This window comes from Camelus dromedarius, chromosome 20, assembly GCF_036321535.1.
Source record: "Camelus dromedarius isolate mCamDro1 chromosome 20, mCamDro1.pat, whole genome shotgun sequence".
Taxonomy (NCBI): Eukaryota; Metazoa; Chordata; class Mammalia; order Artiodactyla; family Camelidae; genus Camelus; species Camelus dromedarius.
The window spans coordinates 31,246,585-31,269,529 of NC_087455.1; the positions used below are offsets into that span (position 1 = coordinate 31,246,585).

The 22,945-nt window shown below is 31.8% G+C and overlaps 1 protein-coding gene across 10 annotated transcripts in view; it reads right to left on the reverse strand.

The window, feature by feature from the left end:
* VPS13B (vacuolar protein sorting 13 homolog B) overlaps positions 1-22,945 on the reverse strand; it is a 626,989-nt gene that overhangs the window by 511,468 nt on the left and 92,576 nt on the right. For all 10 annotated transcript variants that reach the window (XR_010377054.1, XM_064476933.1, XM_064476934.1 and 7 more), the window contains exon 17: positions 3,664-3,845. Coding sequence is in view for 9 of the 10 variants with exons in the window: in XM_064476933.1 (XP_064333003.1) it covers positions 3,664-3,845 (182 nt within the window). In the remaining variant the exon portion in view is untranslated. The remainder of the gene's footprint in view (positions 1-3,663; positions 3,846-22,945) is intronic.

The following is a 22,945-nucleotide window of genomic DNA, read 5'->3' on the forward strand; positions in this document are numbered from 1 at the left end:
AGATCCCTGGTTAAACCAAACATATTAAACAAAGCTTAACAGTGCTGAGTGATGTCTACTGACAGCCCACAGATGTAAGATAATAAACGCTATAAACTTTACACCTTAAATACATACTTCTTGGATCTTAAGACAGAAAATTTAGAGAAATAATACTATAAGCAAGCACTATGTTAAGAATAAAATGAACAGAATAAGATTTGGGGGGAGCAAAAAAAGACATAAGGAAATTGGACACTTGGAAACCAGATTTTCAAAACAAAATTTTGGCTAACTCTTAATTCACCTATTATAAATTTTATAGCTGCTTCATTTCATAAATTTAAGATTCCTTGGCGAAGAGATGAAACTTCCTAACATTATTCCATTTCCTCAACTCCTCTAATCTCCAAAAACTTATTTCCACTAATTTTAGGTTTTTCAATGTCAGCATACCAGGTTATGGATCACTTGCTCTGTGTACTTATCTGACCCATTTTTTAATATCTATGCAGCATTCTATTAGGATAGAATATTTACATAATAAAAAATTTTACATAGAATCTGCCTAGCACAGTCCATTTGATCAATTCAGAAAAAAATGCAGAATGAGTTTGTCAGGGAAAAAATTATAAAAGTCAATACCACCACCACCTGCTTATTAATATGAATTTTTAGACTAAGTTGACAAAAACAAAAATTTTAAATAAATAAGGGTGGATTAATACTGTGAGACAGTAAACAAACAAACTTCTGGAGAGAACATCACAGGGAACAAATCTGACAAACAAAATAATATACAGTGAAAAATGCTACTACCAAAAAAGGCCTCACCACAGGCCTTAAGGGTGAGGATCTAAAAGAAGAGCTTTCACACAGTAACTCCACATAAAACAACGGCAATAACACTGTCTTAGTCCATTCGGGCTCTAATAACAAATACCACAGACTGTACAGCAGATAAACAACAGAAAATTATTTCTCTCGATTCTAGAGGCTGGAAGCCCAAGATCAGGGCACCAGCACAGTCAGGTTCCGAAGAGAACCACTTCCTGCTGAAGGCTGCCTACTTCCTCCACATGGTGGGGGAGTCAAAGGACCCCTCTCTGGCCCCTCTTTCTAAAGACATCAATCTCATTCATGAGGACTCTGCCCTCATGATCTAATCAGCTCCCAGAGGCCCATCCTCCTCCTTGAGCATTGAATTTCAACATATAAATTTTGGTGGAATGTAAACATTCAGAGCATAACACATAATTTAGTCCACTTAAATATTCATCAATTTAAAATGATTTTTGAATGAAATAAAATAAACATAAAATTCATCCTTTTACAAGCGTACAATTACATGGAATTTAGCAGATTCACAAGTGTGAAGACATTACTACTATCTAATTGCAAAACATTTCCATCACCCCAAAAGAAACTCATGCAGTCATTCCCCAGTTCTCCTTTTCTCTAAACTCTGGCAATCATTAATCTACTTTCTGTCTCTGTGGATTTGCCTATTTTAAGTATTTCATATAAATGGAATCATAATATGTGACTTTTTGCATCTGGCTTTTTCCACTTAGCATGTTTTCAAGGTTCATTCACAGCATATATCAGTACTTCACTCCTTTTTATGTCTGAATAACATTCCATTGTACACATAACACATTTTATCCATTCATCAGACATTTCTGTTGTTTTCACCTTTTGGTTATTAGGAATAATGCTATGTGATCTCCTTTACATACGGAATCTTAAAAAGTCGAATTCATAGAAGCAGAGAGTAGAACAGTATTTACAGGGGCAAGGAGATGAGGGAAATGAAAGATGCTGGTCAAAGGAGACAAAGCTGCAGTTATGCAGGATGAGTAAGTTCTAGAAATCTCATGTAGAGAATGATAGTTATAGTTGATAATACTGTAGTGTATAGTGGAAATTTGCCAACAGAGTAAATTTCAGGTGCTCTCACCACAGGGAAAAAAATATAGTAGCTATGTGAGGGGACATATCTGTTAATTAGCTTGAGTGTAGTAATCATTTAACCATGTATATCAAAATATCATATTGCATACCTTAAATACATAAAATTATTAATAAAAAATAAACTTGCATGCAAAAGGAAAAAAGAATAATGTTATGAATTCATGTACATGACTTTACACAGATATATGTTTTCAATTCTTGGGTGCATATCTAGGAGTAAAATTGCTGGGTTATATAGTAACTCTAATTTAACTTTTTGAAGAACTACCAAAGTGTTTTCCAAAGCAACATCAGTTATTTTTAAGTTAGTAATTCAATAAGAGTATACAATTCCAAACAAGTAGAAAGAGGTAAGTAAGAAACAATAGTATTTTTTAAGAAGCACTGTAGCTAAAACAGTATAAAAGGAAACGATATAGTAAGATAGTAAGCAGAAACAAAGTCAAAAAAAACTACAATCACACATATAAATAGATTGAATTTACTAGATAAAAGACAGATTATGAAATTTGACCTAAAATATCCAATTGTATGCTATTTCTAAGACATATACATAAAGCATAAAAACATTGGTTTTAAGAATGCAAAAGGAAATACAGCAAATACCAACCAAAGAAAAGCTAATTATAAATATGTTAATATAAGAAAAAATAGATATAACTCAAAAGACTGTATGAAGAACAGACTCAGCACATTTAATAAATGAATCTATTTAAAAAGAGAACATAAATATGTGTTCGGGGGGAAATATGTTTACGCACACACTAAGATTTGCATACTATTTCAGGAAATTCAGAGTATTCAAAGCCTTTTCATATACCCCAAGTTAAGAACTTCTAAACTAATGAAACATTTGTCATTTCTTTATAAAATCCTAAAACCTGACACAACTATAAAATTCCACATTAGGCAATGGCTATATCAAACGAAAAGACTCTAATAAAAATGCATTTTTTAGACCTTATAATATATTCCCCATAGTAAGGTCTGACATTAAAACCTTCAAAAGCATCATGTAAAAATAAAACTAATATTTCAACAGATAAATGAAGTAGAAAATAATGTTATTATTTTAAGCATGATTACACTTAATATATCCTTCTTTTGTGTCACTGACAAAAGTAACATAATTATTATGAACTGAAACAATTAAAGAAGCAAGTCTTCTGTAACATTTTTTTGCTTACCGACAAAGTGAATAATAAAATGAAGATAATATCTCTTTTACAGGCATCAAAGCAGATTTTTAATTTTCTGTAGTTAATTCATTCAAGGTGTAATACTAATAATTTTCACACAAAAAGAATAATTTGCTTACCAAGTATTAATGTATTCTATAATATCAAGAATTTCATGCCACTCTACCACCATAATCAAATATTTATATTTATACTTGACTTGGTTATCATTTCAAACACACATACTGATCCCCTCAGAAGTTATCCAAGTAAGGCCAAAAGGTCAATTGTACAAGGAGTTGGTGAAAATAATCTCTTGAACTATAAAACGTATCCACAAATTGGTGGCAGAGAAAAAGATTGAATGGCTTAACTTATATCATGGATTTTACACAGGACCTATACATATCTGCTTTCACAGAAATATACTACAATTTAAGTTGAACATGCCACACATATGGGTTTGAACGACAGAATATCAGTCATCTCTAGTAAGAATTTTCCATACACTTGTCAAAAAGACTGTTCTTACCTATAGTTTGGAAAACTTCATTCATCAAAGCTTCATTCACTGCTGAAGAGCTGACATTTCCAATATGAGACCAACTTTGATATATTGCTTGAAGCAGAAGTGTCTGTGCTCTTGTAGCTTGAATTGTGAGATTTGGAAGTTCAAATATACCCTCAGTTATAGCAATCTGAGACCTTTTGGTCCTGCATAAGAAAATAGAAAGAATAACAGCAAGTAATATATTAAAAAGCATTTACAAACAACATATAAAATAAATTAGACTATAAGGTAAGAAAAAGTACACATTAAAAATATTTTAAAATAGAATTTAAACCAAATAGATACGCAATTCTACTAACTTTAAATATGTTTCACTATTTCAGAACCTCTCACAATAAAATAAAAATACAAACTAGAATGTCAACACATATTCATACACATGCATTCTGCTGAAGCAATTACACTTTTTTAATCAAGTCAATTATCAAAAATAATACTAATTATACTTAAACAGAATTTATAAGCAGATCAGCCTTATTTTTAATATCTCGTATTTATTAACTCAGAACCTTTTCATAACACACTTTGATGGAGGTATTATCTTCATTTTTCAAATGGAGAAACTAAGATACAGGTATGAAGTAGGTGTCAAATATCATACAACTAAAAAGTTAAAAAATTAGGAATTTAAGTCTAGGCAATCTGATCCAGAGCCCTCTATCCTATACTTTCACAAGTACTTACAAACCATTTACATTATACTCAGGCTCCTACTTGAGAGTAACAGAAAAATTATTTTTAGAACCTCTGCCCTGGAATATCTAACTCATTGTTGTCATATTTATCTGGTTCTGCCTTTGACTGAGGTGCCTTAATTGAACTTCCTAAATAGCAAAGCTTCAAAGTAAGGAAACATTTAAATATGTCTATGAGCAACAAGCTAACAGTGAAGGTTAATGAAATATGCAAGATAAAGTGGAAAGAAGAAAAACAAGAGATAGGAAAAAAAAAAGAGTAGGATGCTACTATAGTAGACTCAGACACCTCATTCCCTCCTTAACCCAATAAACCTCAACCCTTTATCATTTCCCCAACCATATCCACAAGGAGAGTACTGGACATCTCCTGTCTATCACCTCAAAAGCCTCTCAACCCACCCGTTATTCCAGCCACTGCTATGAAGACCATTCAATGCAGATTTTTCAGTGGCAGTGCCTAAAAGGCCACTGTACAGTTTGAGACTCCAGTGGGAATTCTTGTGTGTTCATTAATTCAGAGCCTGGAAGTGTAGAGATAAATGCTTCCCCCTTTTGTTTCCCTGCCTGACAATTCTGAGATGCATTTCACAAGCCTCTTATGAAGGTCCCTGGAGATGAAGGATCAGAGAGGAAAAAAGACTGAAATAATTGTGGGAAAAAAACCTTAATCAGCTTTGGGACAATATCAAGCAACCTCAAACAGGTGTACTTGGAATCCCAAAAGAGAGAAGAGAAATGGTACAAATGGAAAAGCACAATGTTTAAGGAAATAATGGCCAATTTTTTTCTAAATTTGAAGACAACTATAAAGCCAAAGATCTAGATAGTTCAACAAACTCCAAGAAGAAGAGACTTAAAATCATACCAAAGGTACATTATAACCAAATTGTTGGAAAAAAATCTTAAACCAAGCAGAGGGTAGAAAAATACACTGTACAACGAAACAAGGATGAACTATTATGTACAGGTTCCTGTGAAATAGACCGAAATGATAGAGCAAAACTATGCAGGTGTCATATTTAAGTTGAATACTGAAGAATAAATATGAACCATTTCAGAAAAATATAACTGTAAATTCTTTAAAGTAAAAAGATATCCTAATACAAGAATACTGCAAGGACATCAACAGGAAACTCACAGAATATCAAAACAGAAATGATCCACAAACATGGAAAGACTCTAAGCCTCACCAGTAAAAAGGGCAATTCAAACTAAAACAATGTATAACTCTTTTTAACCTTTCAGATTAGCAAATCTCTCAGCCTCTAGTTCACCTTTTAGGAATCTATTTGAAAGGAATTCTCACGAGTCTGCAAGAATACTTACACTATGACAGTGCTTGCAACATTGTTTAAAATAGCCTAAATCTGAGAAAAAGTCATTGCTGAATAAATTGTGTTGTACTGACTTGATGCAAAACTACTCAGATCATTAAAAAGAATGAAGTTAGATAAACCAACTGACATGAAAGGATATCCTGAAGTATGAGTAAGAGATATATAGTTGCATTATAATATGGCCCCACATAATGGCATGAAGTGGTGAGTTACCTACACATAAAAGTATGTCCGCATGTGCTTGCATGTTGAGATTAAAAATTTTGGATAGAATTATTAATAGTCCTCAAAAATGAGAACAGAGGATGACTTTTCTGTGATCTTCTCCCCTTTTCCCCTATATACATGTCTATATTGTTTTACTTGGTCCTTTGAGAAATCAATATCATTTTTTTTTCAAAAAATTTTAAGAAATTGCAATATTTTAAGAATGGACTATAGAAATCACAAACTGTGTCAAAATGAAGTAATTTCATAAAATACTTCTAAAATATGAAGATAAGATATCAGTATTATCAAACTATCTCCACTCCCTGCCCTGACACTGGATTATCAAAGGATTTCTTATCTTCTCATACAAATAAACTTGACTTTAAAGCCTCCAAAAGAGGAATGACATCATCAAAACTGGAAGAGCAAGGTACATCAAAAGTCTGGCAAAAACTATCAGCAACAAAAAAGCTGGCAAAAACTATCAAGAATTGACTTTTTCCAGAACTCTAAAAACTAACCGAAAGTCTGCAGCCAACAGGGAAACATATTAACAAAAAAAATTAAAGTTTAAAAAACAGCTCAATCTCAATAGGAAAAGTGAGTTTTGTGGTATTTTTTACTTACCCATGTTACATCCCCCAAACCCCAGCTCGGCAGTGGCACCAAACAGCCCATATTCCCAGTGTAGGCAGAGGTAACAGAGAAAGCAAAATAGACCTTATTCACAAGAAATTGTGGTTGTTTGTTTTGACCTATCTGGTGGCTACCTAGAGGACCAACTCAAAGGGCTTGCTTTATTTCTCTTAATTCAGAACTAAAACAACTACCCAGGTACACTTGCAGAAAATATTTACAGGCAAAGGTATTACATGAGTCCTTGCTGCCTGGGATAATGGTTAAGAAAAGGAGGAGAAAAGAGACTAACCAAAATCTTAGAAAGTCTTGGAAATGATGCTTTGAAGAATAAAAATGTTGAAAAGCTCCAGCACCCTCCTGGGAATACAGAAGGCATACCTGCATGTGCTCAGGGCTGCACACTGGCAAGAGAAAGGCCTTAAGCTCTCACTTCTGGCTGACTTTCAGGGTCTACACAAAAAGAAGAGGCAGCAGAGTTGTAAACTGCCTGGTTGAACTTTGAAGGTATTCCCCACCAGAAACTATGGAGGCCACACGACAGTGGGATGAAATATTCAAAGTGGTGAAAGGAAGAAATGTCAATTGAGAATTATAATTCTGATAAGACTACCCTTCAAAAAGGAAGTAGAGATCTTCCAAGAAAGAAAAGCTCAGGACCAGAAGGCTTCACTGGTGAATTCAACCAAGCATTTAAAGAAGAATAAATACCAATCCTTTTCAAATTTTAACAACAACAACAACAACAACAACAACAAAGAGAAGGGAACTCTCCTCAGTTTCTTCTATAATGCCAGTATTATCCTGATACCAAAGCCAGACAAAGGCAACAAAAGAAAACTACACACCAATATCCCTTGTGAACACAGACACAAAAATCCTCCGGAAAATAATAGCAAATCAAATTCAGAATAATATTAAAACCATTATGGACCACAACAACTGGAATTTATCCCAGAAATAAGAGTGGCTCAAGAAACTCAATCAATGCAAGATACCATAATTATAGAATGAAGGAGGCAGAAAACATGTTCCCTCACTGACAGAGAAAAAGCATTTGATAAAATCCAAAATTGTTTCAAGATATAAAATACTCAACACACTAAAATTAAAGAGAATGTCCTCAGTATGACACAGGACACACAACTAACATCATACTTGGCAGTCAAAGACTGAAAGCTTTCTCTCCAAGACCAGGAAGACATCAAGTACTGCTCTTGCCATTCTATTCAACATTGTAGTAGAGGTTCTAGCCACAAAATGAGGCAAGAAAAATAAGGCATTCAGATTGTAAATGAAGTAAAACTATCACTATTCACAGATGGCATGATCTTATACATTGAAAACCATAAAGAACACACATACACACTCCAACTATAATAATAAACGAGTTCAACTAAGTTGCAAGAAATAAGGTAATTACACAAAAACTAGTTTTGTACTCATATACACTTACAATGAACATAAGAAAACAACCTAATTTACAATAGCAATAAAAAGAATAAAATACTTAGGAACAATTTAACAAAGAAATGCAAGACTTTTACACTGAAAACTACAAAGCACTGTTGAAAGAAACTAAAGGAGGGAACTAAATAAATGGAAAGACATCCCATGTTTACGGATTGGAAAATTTATTATTGCTAAGATGACAATACTCTCCAAATTCATCTACAGATTCAACACAATCCTTATCAAAACCCCAGCTGTCTATTTTGGTAAATGAGTAAACTAATTCTAAAATTCATATGGATTTAAAAGGAAACTTGAATAGCCAAAATAATCCTGAAAAAGAAAAACAAAGCTAGAAGACTCACAATTTCCAATTTTAATAAAGGTACAGTAGTCAAAAATACACATCATATAAATCAGTGCACTAGAACTGAGAGTCTAGAAGTAAATCCAGACATCTATCATCAACTGATCTTTGGTAAGAGGTCAAGAACAATCAATGGGGATAAAAACAGTCTTCTCACCAATGGTTTTGCATATTCAAATGCCAAAGAATAAAGTTGGACCCCTACCTCATGCCCTATAACAAAATTAACTCAAAATTGATCAAAAAGCTAAAACCATAAAATTCTTAGATGGAAACATAGGTGTAAATCTTCACAATCTTGGATTTTAATAAGTCTTTCAAATATGATATCAAAAGTAATAAAAAGAAACACAGATCAATTGAACTTTATCAAAATTAAAACCTTTTGTGTATCAAAGGATACTATCCAGAAAGTAAAAAAAAAAAAAAAAAAAAAACAAAAAACCCAACAAAACAAAATGGGGGGGGGGGTTCCACAAATCATAAATCTAATAAGGCTCTCCCACAACTCAACAACAAAAATATGTACAGCCCAATTTAAAAAATGAACATGAATACTCATTTCTCCAAAGAAGATATATATAAATGGCCAAAAAGCATGAAAAGATACTCAACATCATTAAGGAAATAAAAATCAAAAACACAAAGAGACACCACTTCACACCCACTAGGATGAACATAATAAGGAAAAAAAAATAAAATAAAATAACAAGTGTTGGGAAAGATGAGAAGGAACTGGAACCCTCATACACTGGAGACAGAAATATACAATGGTACAACCACTCTGTGTAACAATTTGACAGTTCATCAAAAAGGTAATACACAATTATATGGTTAGGTATAAACTAAAGAGAAATGAAAACATGTTCATATTAAAACTCATACATGCATGTTCATTGAAGTATTATTATTAATAGGCAAAGAGTGGAAACAACCCAAACAACAACTGACAAATGGATAAACAAAATGTGGTATACCCCTATAAAGGAATATTATAAAGCCACAAAAAGGAATGAAGTAATGATACATGAAGAAACCTTGAAAACATGCTAAGTAAAAGAAGCCAGACAGAAAATGTCACATATTGTATGATTCTGTTTATATGAAATATCTAGAATCAGAGATAGAATCAGGTTTTAAGTTTTGAAAATGCTCTGAAGTTAGATGGTGATAATGACTGCATAACAATATGAATATACTAAAAAACAATGAATTGTACAATTTAAAATAATTAAAATGGTAAATTTTATGTTATGTGGATTTTACCTCAATTAAAACAAAAGATCTCCCTCAAGTATTCAGAACTCTGTTCCTAGGAACATTAGTCCAAGCAACTAACGAATGCATTCTCTTATTCAAAAATATCAAAACAGGAACAAAACCCTGGGATAATCTGTCTCTTATTTAGCTGACGTCACGTAATTAAATATACAGCTGCACATTAAGACATCTAAAACCCTGTCCACACAACTCTTAAATATTTAATAGCAATAGATGGCTCTTCCTAGATCTACTATTCAATTTACAATCCTGGTCATATCTTACCATAAAATCAAAGGACTAGAAATATTCACTGAATAAAAGATTCCTTCAACCAATCAGGTAAAATAGTAAAGGTTAAATGAGACAGGAGGAAAGACAAATAGGATCTAATTCATCAACTTATATTTCATTATCATTATTGGTTTCTTTTGCTTTTTCAACATTGCAGTCATTTTTTAAATCTCTTTCTTGTCTTTTATTAAAAAACTAGAGGTGGTTCTCTCTCTACTATGTTCTCAAATTTCATTCATAATTCCTGACCAGAAAAAACAGTTAATCAGTAGTGATACTAAGTAAACAAAACAGAAACCTACAATATAAAAATGTACAATTAATCTAGCCACTCTATCTTCAGCCAGATACTCTGTGGCAGTTAGGAAATTCTATGGTGTAGAAAGAGCCATGTTCTTATAACTATAGCAATAATTATTTATAAGGCAAAATTACAGTCAGGATTCTATTTACAAGTGGGTCTTTACTATTTCATAAAAAATTCAGCTACTGTACATGGTACTGTAGCTTTTAAGTCATCATATGTCACATAAAATGACTCCCAAGTGGATAACACAGACTTGAATAAAAACTTAAACATATGCAAATTCAAAAAAGTTAATTTATTCTACATTTTAATGATGCCTAAGGGTAGGGGACAATTCTCTTCTTCAGGTTCAATTTAACATCAAAGGAAGTAATTCACTTTGCACAAAAGCCATAACTCAATAATAAACAAATAAATTATATCATACACGTAGGACATGTTTTTGTGGTTTGTTTTACTTTCCAGCTGTAACTGACTGCAAATAAAAGTACATTTTATTATATTTCTGTTAAATACTCCAGTAGCATGTGAACTAAAATAAACTATTTAAAAATGATTTGGCAATAGATGGTAGATTATAGAATGTACCTGTTGGTTTAACAGTCTCAATGAAGGGTTTTTTTCTCTTTCGTTTTTGTCAATTTTGAAATATTTCTAACAGGTTAACAAGAAAATAATAAATACCCATGTATCCATTTCATCAAACCCAATTCATCAAACCATACCACCATAGCATATTTGCTTCAGAATTTCTAAACAGACCAATAGCTTTTATAACTTTAAGCTACTTGGGAAGCTCATTAAAATGTCAATGAAAATGCAAAATAAAAGTGTAATTTTCCCTGTGGTTTATACCACTACAAATTTATTTAAACTTTGCTTAAAATAAAACAGCTCAATAAAATTCATACTAAAATTATCTAAGAACTTCTGGGCTACTTTGTGTTTTTTTAAATATCACTAAACCTACATTTTAACAGTTAAGTTGGTGAAAATAAAATAATTTATTTAACAAATGCCTATTTCACATATCCAGAAGTCCTAGTCTGAACATATGTTCATTTTACAGAATAGGTTTAAAAACTATCAATTCAAACATTACTCTCTAGGGAAAAATAAATCCTAATGTAACTAGTGGGATAAACAACTCATTAAAACTCAACTTGGACAAACTCCAGGATAAATTTAAGGAAACAGAAACAAGTAAGTCTTGATTGTGTAATAGCAAAGACTGAAAATGAATATGCCTTAATTAACAAACACTTTAAAAGACTGTGCCTGTACATTTGCTGAAAAATTACAATACAAAGTTGATGAAATTCTGAAACAATCTGGCATTTCTATAAAGAAAATTCTTCCTTAATTTTAAATAAAAAACATGGGAGCAGTTCTTACTATTCGATGCAAAGGAATTAAACAATCCATTCACATTCATAGCAATACCATAAAATTTTTGCCAAACATACACTTGAGAAACAACCATCCATTCTTTTAAAATCAACACACCTCATAGCAATTGAAAGAATATCCTCAGCAACAGCTGGATCTAAAGATTTATACAGAGTCCCCAAATGCAAAGTCTGAACCTACAAATTGGTTCCAAAAATGTATTTTTGTTATTACTCATATCCTGTACAGTAAAATAAGATTAGATCACTTTTTCCAAAATAAAATGAGTGTAAAACTCACTAACTCAACTGAGAAATGAAAGCAGTTTAAAAAGCTAAGAAATTTGTATTTAGTTCTGCATACAGGGACGCTTTAACATTCACAATATATCCATATTCAATGAAAGGGGGAAAAATGCCTTAATTAAATTATAAGTAAAATTAAAGGTTAAAACTCCTCTTTCCTCCTTCTGATCCACTTCACTCCCCATAGATAACCACTTTTTATGAATTCAGCATACATATCTACAGATCTCTGTCTACTGATTTTATACATTCATAGATACTGGTATCATTTTAATGGAGATATATATATACATGTCTACAGCCTGCCTTTTATGACTAAGCAACCGATCTTACTGATTGATCATCAAGACCTTTCTGCATCAGTACAGATTCTTCCACACTGGTCTTTTTAATGCACACTTGATATTTCACTGTTTGAATCAAAATTTACATTCATTAGCAGTGTATCAGCATATGACTTTCTCAACACCCCACCAGTATTAACTATTATATATATTTAAGTACAATGATTTTCAGCATTTGCAAATAGCTGTAAAATACAAATTACAGCTTGTTGTGTTGAAATATGAAAATATCTTACCATTTTTCAAATTTTTGAAATAAATATTTGAACGTAAGTGTTAGATAACAAGTGAACAGAGAAAATGAGAAGTAAAACTTGTCTATTACTAAAATAAAAATACAATGAATGCCATTATTATTATAATATACAAAGCTCAAAATCTTACAATGAATTACAGGTGGCAGCAAAGAAACAAAACAGTAATGGACCGAAGTGTTTTCTCTTCATTAATCTCATCATCTCCCAGACAAGTTATTCAATATAGATAATTCATCTACATAAGTAAAAATGTTTACTCAGGAAAAAAGAGAGAAAGGAAGTAAGTTTATGCAATAGATCTTACACATGTAATTAAAAACATTCAAATCGTACCTTGAGAATTCTGATTAGTAAAAAAATCACTTAAATTTTAATTCAGTTTCAGTAATTGAAGTCCTTGGTTTTTGCTTTGACCAAGAGCACATTTTACATATACTATGTAAGTAAATTGGAGACAACCATGGTTATCAAAAAAGCATACAACCTAAAACCTTATCGATCAAAAAACACTAAAACTGATGAAGAAATCATCAACTGCCAACACATTTATTTGTCCCTCCTATAGTTTCAAGGTTTGGAAGATAAATGTCACCCAAAAAAATAAGATACAGTCTTCACAGAACTTAACGTAAAAAGAATGGCAACACCTTAAATAATCACACAAACCAGGGTAAAATTACTTCTATGCAAAGTACAGTGAAACAACAGGAAAAATATCACATGAAAGAATACATTGAGGGGATGTGATCAGGTCACAGAAAGTATCAACTGGGTGAATATCTGAGGAATGAGTAAAAATTATTTAAACTATTGACTCCTAAGACGATATGGTGAAAACCTTGGCTGAAAAAAGACACACTGAAAAAAGGCAAAAAGGTAGGAGGGGACAGAGAGGAAGATATTCAATAAATCTAGACAGCCAAGAAGGGGCCAGACCACTGAGGGCAACACAGAATGTTTCGAAGATTTTAATCTTTATCATAAAAGCTGTGAGAAGCAAAGTATTTTAGGCAGGAGAAGGACATAAGTAAAACTATCTTCCAAAAACAAATCAGTCAAACAAACCTGGATTCAGATGTATGAGTTAGTCAGTATTTAAGAACACCTCTCTAAATACAAAGAATCAAGAAAAAAAAGCAAAGACCATGTCTTACTCATATTGGGACTTGAGGCCTACAACACAACAGTTTTCACATGGTAGATGCCAAAAATTATTTCTAAAACAAATGATTCATTAATCAGTTGAAACTTGAAAAGTGCCAAGTATTAACAGATTGATTTAGGAAACTGGAAGTATATTTATATTTATAAATCATAATGAAGAATACTATAAAAGCTATTATCCAGAGCTTGCTAATAGTTACCAATAAGCTATTAATGGTTCCGTCACCAACTAAACTAGACCTCCAGAACATCTAGAACAAGTGACTTCACCTCTTTTGATCCAGTTTCATCTTCTCTAATCCTCCATTTTCATATTCATAAAAGAGATAATATTACCTGACTTGATTATTCCAAAGATCTGTTGTGAGGTGCAAATGAATCCCTGTATGTAGTGCATCAGCTAAGTGCAAGATGCTATACTAGAATATTATGATCCTGTTCTTAGAGGTTTTCTTCTGCTACCAAATATGCACTGTATGATCTTTTGAACCCCAATAGGGGCCTCCAATGATTATTTGTTCCTAAACTTCAAGTTAGTATATTAAAGAGAGATTAAATGGTCAAATACAGTTAAGAAATTTAGAGGCAATGATTAAAGATATAAAACTTAATCAAAATTTAGTGATTTCTAATCAAGACATTTCTTTTAATAAATATACTAATAACTTAAAATTCTTTTGAATACTCAAGTTTCAGTCCCCCAAAAAATAATGAAACGCAGACATATGTAATAGATATTATCACTAGAATAAGATGTTGTCACAGAATACACTGACACTGAGACAGAATAAAATGTCTCCCACTGTACACAGATAAAAACAAATTCTGAGAAAAAGACAGTTATTCATCTCATAGAAAGAGGTATAGGTCTTGTAATAATACTCTCCAATACCCAAAACTCAAATTTAAAAGCAACACTCTAAGAAGGAATTATAAATGCTCATTTGGGTATCACTAAAACTATTTTACTAAGTCTAAAACTTTAAAAAAGGGAAATAGATGAGTCATATTTGCCTGTACAATTTCATACCTAACTAATCATAAAATACCAAATTTTGCAAAAGCAAAATCAGAGAAAACCTTCTGTTCTCACTGGACCAGCATGTCCTGGTTGTTAACATATGTTGTATGCTCATGCACTTACTAAAAAACTCAAAGGGAAAAATCTAACTGTATAAAGACAAGTGCTATTTACCTATAGCTGTGTATTTCATGTCTTTTTAATTCTATTCATATATGCACTCATTAAAAAACTATTAAAAATAGGTATTTTTCAGCTAGTCATTTATTTAAACACATTATAAAATCAAAACTAAAACATGACAAAAAAATTGATAGGATTATTAACATATATAAAAGTTGGCCTTTCCAGGTACTATTTTTCAGATAATAACACATTAATATTCTAAAAAATGTACTTTATTAGTAACATATAAAATCATAGTAATACAATGATACAGTATTTATAATTTCATAATTGAATTTTTTTTACCTACAATGTGGCAAAGTGTTGAAAGTAACCAAACTAAATCCAACACCAAGATAAGCAGAGACTTTACAAGTTAGTGCTAAGATGGAAACAAACAGAACATCTAATGAAAACACATTCTGAACCAATTATGTTAATTGTTAAATTTAAGATTCTGGACTACCATTCATATAAAGATTATTTATGAGGCATTATTTCTTTAAAATTTTAAAACCTGTTATTAAAAGTCATTCAGTCAACACAAATTCATAGATAAAGTAAGAACATATTTGGGAAGAAAACATCTTTAATCAAAATAAAGCCTAGATTCATTTCTATTCTGTATTTTCCAACTTCTAAAAGAAATATTTTTTAAAAATATGGATTATGTAATAAAACTATTCTTTCAGATTTAAATAAACCGGTATTTCAGACAGCAAATGAAATCTTGGTTAAGAATTTCACCCTGATACAAATACAAGGCTGTAAATAAATTAATCAAATTAAGTAAAATAGTAAATAATAAGTAGTAAACAATAGTAAAATAATGTTTTAATTTTAAATCAGTCTTTTTTGGGGGTTAGGCTACTATATTTGTTGTCACAAAATACATCAGAGTCCTATGATATCTCACTTGTTAAAATTACATTTCTATTTTTCTTTTTATTACTTTAAAAAAAATTACCTAGGCAAAAAAAGAATCCAAAAAATGAAAAGAAAATATGTGAAATTGTGTATATAAAATATAGTTACAAAATCCTTTATTGTGTAACTGAAAATGCTAGCGGCTCAGTCTCTGGCAGCCACGTGGGCTAGAGAAAGCCTGAAGCCCTCGTGAAGAGCAGCAGTCACCTGATGGATTAGGGTGAGAGATGGAGCAACAAAGCAAGGAACAGCGAGTTGCCACCTAACAAGCTGCCAACCAGTTATCCCCTGGTCACTCTACAACTGGGGAATCAAGATAGGCATTACCTTTGCCATGAGCAAACTGCCCTTACCAAAAGCTGACAAACTCCAGAGGGAGAAATTTTGGTGGGGGAGGGGGAGGTGAAAGAAATGTTCTATAGCTTGATTTTGATGGTGACCACCTGACATCTACATGTCTGTCAAAGTCACTGAATTGTTCACATAAAATTGTTGTACTTAGACTAAAATTACAGTCTAATTTTAAAGTGAAAACAATGTTACTGAAAACACTGGTATAATTCATATTATAAACCATTTTAGAGAAGCTTACCACAGTCTACAGAGCTCTAAAGTACTATGAAAGCTTACCACAGTTATACACTATTTTCAGGTGTAGCAAGATCCCTCAGTACTTTTATAATTTTTTTAAATTACTCACAGGGATTTTGTGAAACTAAAATAATACTGTGAGAAATAAGGTATTAAAAATTAAGTATTCACCTTCAAATATTATTCCTCCAAAAAAAGTTAAAAGAACATCGTGAGACTAAAAACACTAACATCTAGAAATACAAATTGCAAGACTACTCATATCTGAATATTTATTCGCATTTATCAGGATGAACAAAAATTGAAAATATTCAAGAATGATATGTTTAACCCATATTTCTCTTTAGATGCTACAATCTAAAAGAATACTTCATAATATTAGAGCTTCGTTTATTTAAAAATATTAAGGATGAACAAAAAAGTAAACAGTTTGGGTAGTTTTGCTAACTTTTCTTCCTTAAACATCAATATGATTGAATATATCTGTTTGTTTTTCTGTCATCTTCAAAACATAAGTTAACTGATTTAAAAATTTATAAAATTAATTCTAGTTCAGTTCATTTTAATTAACATTTCTTGAAAATCAACTATATGCTAGGTCCTGGAGCATAAATGCAAATATGAAAAGTTAGTCAAGATACAAAAATGATAAAGTCCTAAAATGACAAGACTAGGCATTTCAAAGTGAGTTAACTTATCAAAGATTAAAAAAAAAAAAAAACACTACCAGCTATCCTTCTCCCTGAGAAAAGCAAGTCTGATACAGAGTTGGAATCTATATTTATATGAATTTCAATACCAATAATCACAGAGCAAGGAGTCTATTCCCACTATTCCCACCTCTGTAATTTCTCAGAAATTATGGCAAAAGCTTATGTCTATTTAAGGTTGAAGAAAGGGCTAATGACGTGAAAGGATAGTCTTAGAACATCCCAAGTCACAGTTACAGTTACAGCAGCAACTGTTAACAAGGTTTTCAAACCCCTCATCCAACTCTAGAATTTAAACATCTCTGGATAAGAGTAAGGATAGTTACTTGTAAGCCTGAATATGTTTTACTTGGGAAGGAAAAGCCACATAGAGATGCAGAATAAAAGACAAGTTAGCTGCTAACGCATGCTGTATCAAGGACGACCTTCAAAAATATTATGCTAAGTGGAACAAGCCAGATATAGGATACCACATATTGTATGATTCTATTTACACACCAGAATAGATAATATATGGAGAAAGAAAGTAGATTAGTGATTACCTGGGGCTGGAGATGGGGATTAGCTGTAAATGGGTATGAAGGGTCTTATTGGAGGGATGAAAATGTTCTAAAACTGATTTATGTTAACAGTTGCACCACTCAGTAAGCCACCAGAAACCACTGAACTGTACACTTGAAATGGTGAATTTTATGCTGTATAAAGTATGCCTCAATGAAAGCGTTTATTAAAAAGATACAAATTAGCAAAGCTATTCCTATAAAAGGATGTCTACGGTTACAAACTTAACGGCCAACTTGCAATACACTCTCATCAATGGTGGAAGGGAGTACTAATCTTGGGTCATGATTCAAATAGACAAACCTAAAACTGAATTTCATCTTTGCTATTTATTAGATGTATAAGCATTAATAAGTTAAGAGAAAGGTATATATAAAATGTATAATAGTACCTCTCTCATAAAGTTGCTGTGAAGATTAAAGAGAAAACATAAAAGACTCTTAGGAAAGTCCTGCTAGAAAAATTAATATCAGTAATTTATAATCAAAGAGAATATAGCTTCATATGAACATACATATTTAAAAACACAATAATTAAAAATCCTCAAATTAGAAAAACTTTACAGATTTTTGACATGTATTCACACTAAATGTTATAATGCAGAAAAGTGGGTATTAAGAGTATAAAGCAAGGATGCAATTTTTAAATGTGTCTATTTATAAACAGGTCTTAAAAGCCCTAATATAAGTTAACCTCCGTAAATACTGGAGATTGTACACATGTTAAACTGCTGAGAAATCAAATTTTAAAAAAAGCTTACGTTAAGTCCAGAATTATCAAATACAAGCCACAAAAGTATTCAATAGTAACTGAAGAATGTTTTCAAAAAGCTGGAAGATAAAACATTGATATGTTTAATCTATTTATTCAGTGAGTTTTCATTTATCTGCAGGAACATGTATTTCAGTTTCAATCACTGTTTCCTCCACTAATTAGATGGCTTGTATTTCAGACATGAATCATTAAACATGAATCATTAATAAAAATTAAACAGAAAAATACTGAATAATTTTAAAACATTACGCAGTTAAAAACTACATAAGCATCTCCTTCTGAGGCCCAAGATAGCAAGAAGGACAATTTTATAACTAGATTTTAAGAGAAAATATACACTGCCTCTTAAAGCAATTTTTCTCTCCCTAAAATTCTCTTAATTGATTGTGTATTCTCTGCTGCCATGGGGGCATGTACCGTGCCCATTTTGTTTACTGGTACATCTCTAGCCAGGGCCCTGCAAAGTGGATGTACAGCAGGCATTCATCTCTATCTGTGGAAAAGATCAAATAAACAAAAAACAATCTCAGATGTGCAAAAATGCAGACATAGTGGAAAAACTCACTAGAGTTTAAAAAAACGTGCTATCGACTGGGGAACATTGTTCAAAAATTGAAGAAAACATGTATCCTGTCTGTTCTGGTCAGACTTCCCTGCTTTAATTATCCCAACAAAGATACAAAAGAAGAATTAAGCATGAAGAAGTTAGAAGGCAAAAACAGTATGACCAAAACAAAGAAAGGTTCTTAAAAATATGCAAGAAAATGCTTAATAATTAAAAGATTTTTTCATTAACAAAGCAGGGCAAGTCACACAACACAGAATCCCGTAAGATGGAAGATTAAGTTACATCAAGAACAATGCCATCCAGAATGAATCCACTGCTGTATGCTTGACCTGAGATTACAGCTCATACAGAAATATACCACCTTAATAAGACCTAATCATCTGCTACAAAGAAAAAAAATTCAGCAAGTTATCCAAATCAAGAGAAAACTGTTATGAGAACAGTTTGCACTCTGAACTTTCCAAATCAAATTTGCCATATGATGTAATGGAGAAACTGATCACAATGGAATATTTTCATTGTGATTATACTTAACTGTCTCTAATGTGTAACCTACTGAGATAAAGCTTGCATATTTTGTTTCATTTAAGGCTGTAAAATTTGGACTTACCCCACCCTTAAGGTCTCACAGATAGCACAATTTTATGTACCCAGTCTAAAATTTTACATGGACGAAAAAGAGCATTTTCTAAAGAAACTCAAGTTCAGATGCAAAGCGAATGCATGAATTCAGCCAAAGACACACGAAGACTGCTATGTCTCACTCTTAAACTTCTCTAAGCATCTTTAAAAGACCCGTAAGTTATTAAGAACTATAGAGCCATTTTACTGAAAAAAAGTCACAATTTCAGAAGCCATGTACACATTTTGATGAGTTTGAATCTTACTTTGATGAAGAAATCATACTTTAATTCATCTATCTTTGAAGTAGAAACCTGTATCAGCAATATATGTCAGTTTCAAGAGGATGTGACAGAGCCAAGATGCAAACAATGTTGGATTTTTCAGAGACTAACATATGAATCCCAGTCTATTTTGAAATGTTTAACTCTGTGACCATACAAAGATCAGTGTTCATATTTGCTTGGACTTGTTAAAATACATTCTCTAGCATCAGATTGTTAAAATCAACATTAATATCTATTACTAGAGAAATAATCTTGTAATCAGAATAAATGTCTTGACTGAACTGATTTACCATTTAATAATACCTCAAAGAGTTATATTTCAATACTCTCTTCAAGTTCAAATTGAGGAGCAATGAGCACTAGGACGATGATAGTATCTTTTTAATGAATAATACAAAAATTATTAAATAATTTTCGATTACTTTAGTATTACTTCATTTATAAAAAACTATCTTCCAATAATTAATAAGTACAATTACTAATAACAAAAAGGTGATGAAGCCAATATGTATACAGATTTCAAAACATGATGTATATATGTATGCCAACCCAGAGTAGGAAATATGAGGTATTTATAAATTCCCATTAAAAATGGGTACTAAAATCCCAAACTTCCTGCTATTTCTAAAACCTCCATGTCTTCCTGAACCCTATCCTGAATAACAGAAAGTTACTAGCTAAATGGTCATTTGATTTAATTGATTGATCATTTGTTTTAATTTTGATTTTATTATGGTATTGAAGTGGTCTATAATCTAAAAACTATAAAGTCTATGTCAAGCACTATATTTAACTTTTGAAGAGCTTAACAGACATATGTGTTTAAAATAGGCTTAAAATGAGAAGAAAGTTAAGCAGAAAAAGATCTCCCTGTATCATAGAAATTTATAAAATCATTCTGCAGAAAAACAATTATAAGGAAGCCATCTCACAGTTGGTAAGAGCATAAATTACTGTAAAGATAAACTTGTAAAGAACCCAAAGAATACTAATAAATTCATCTCTTTCTTCTTTTTCTCAAATTAGGTAGAACTATTCCAAATATACACACTAGCACTTTTTACTTGCTAAAGCAATACTAATTCTTAAGAAAAACTGTGTCAAATCTAAAAGGTAACATTTCAAACAAAAAGCAAATAACATAAAGAAGATAAACTCAGCCTCTGGCTTTGGAGTTAGATTATAGTAGAGAGACTTAACACTGAAAAGCAATGTAGTCCCACAGAATTGGAGGAAAGAAATTTACAAATCATATATATAATAGGAGATTGATATACAGAATAAATAACTACAACTCAGAATAAATAACCTTCAACTCAACAACAAAAACAATCCAATTTAAAAAGGGGCAAAGAATTTGAATATATATATTTCTCCAAAGAAGATATATAAATGGCCAATAAGCATTTGAAAAGATAGAGAGAGGTTAGGGGTTGGGGGAAAACGGTAAAGGGGATTAAGAGGTACAAGCTTCCAGCTACAAAATAATGCACAAGGATGTAACATACAGTATAAAGTATATAATCAATAATAGTGTAAAAAACTGCATGGTGACAGATGGTTACTAGACTTATCATGATCATTTCAAAATTTATTTAAATGTTGAATCATTACATTATACTAAACCATACTTCAGAAAAAAAATCACTAACCACCAGAGAAATGCAAATCAAAACCACAATGAGGTATCATTTCATATTCAACAGAATGGCTATTATCAAAAAAAGGAAAATAAGTGTTGGTAAGGATGTGGAAAAACTGGAATGCCTGTACATTGTTGATGGGAATGATGGTGCAGTCGCTGTAAAACACAGAATAGCAGTTTCTCAAAAAATTAAACAAAGAATTGCCATATGATCCAGCAATTCTACTTCTAGCTATATGCCCAAAAGAACTGAAAGAAGGGACTTGAACAGTTGTATACCCAGCAACATCATTCACAAGAGCTAAAAGATAGAAATAATTCAAATGTGCAGTGATGAACAGATAAAGAAAATGTGGTATTTACATACAATGGAATATTATTCAAACTTAAAAAGGTCTGAAAAGAAGGGAGGGCATAACTCAATGGTAGAGCACATGCTTAGCATGCCCAGGGTCCTTGGTTCAATCCCCACTACCTTCATTTAAAAAAAAAAGGGGGGGGGGTGAAAAAGAAAGAAAAGAGAGAGGAAGGGAAGGGGGGAAGGAGTTCTGATATATGCTACAGCATGAATGAATCTTGGAAATTCTATGTATGCTAAATGAAATAAGCCAAATACAAAAGGACAAATATTCATGATTCCATTTACATGTGGTACCTAAAACAGTCAAATTCATAGGGACAAAAAGTAAAATTGTAGTTACCCAGGGCTTGAGGTAGGGAGTAATGGGAGTTATTGTTTTAATGGGTATAGAACATAAAATTTCTGGGTAGTGGTAATACGAATAGTGGTAAGAGTCGCTCAACAATGTGAATGTATTTAATGCCACTGAATTGTACACGTAAAAATGGTTAAAATGGCAAATTTTATGTCAGGTATATTTTATCATGATAAAAATTAAAATAATTTTTAAAGCAGTGTGATACAGTAAAAGGCAGCCCTGAGTTAAGAAAACGAAAATCAAACTGAGGTACTGATATTAACTATGTGCTCTTAGGTAACTAACTTGACCTCTCTGGGATTCAGTTTTTTCACTTTTGAAATGAGAAGATTATAACAGATGATGTCAGTATTTCTTCTCAGTTCAAAACATTCCAGGAAAGCACATTCCAGATGCCAGACAAACCAAAGCTGAAAATAAGGTTGCTGCCACTCAAGTGGAGATAAGAGAATTAACATCCCAGTTAAGTCTTACCAGTTTTAAGACGTTCTGTAAGGAGAATGTTAATCACAAAAGCAGACAGAAGAAAATAAACACAGCTTTGTAAACAAGGGAATTAAAAAGATCTATCTCCAGGAACATTAAAAACGCCCAACTCTATGTTCCTGAGGCCACAAACTGCGTTACTATAAAA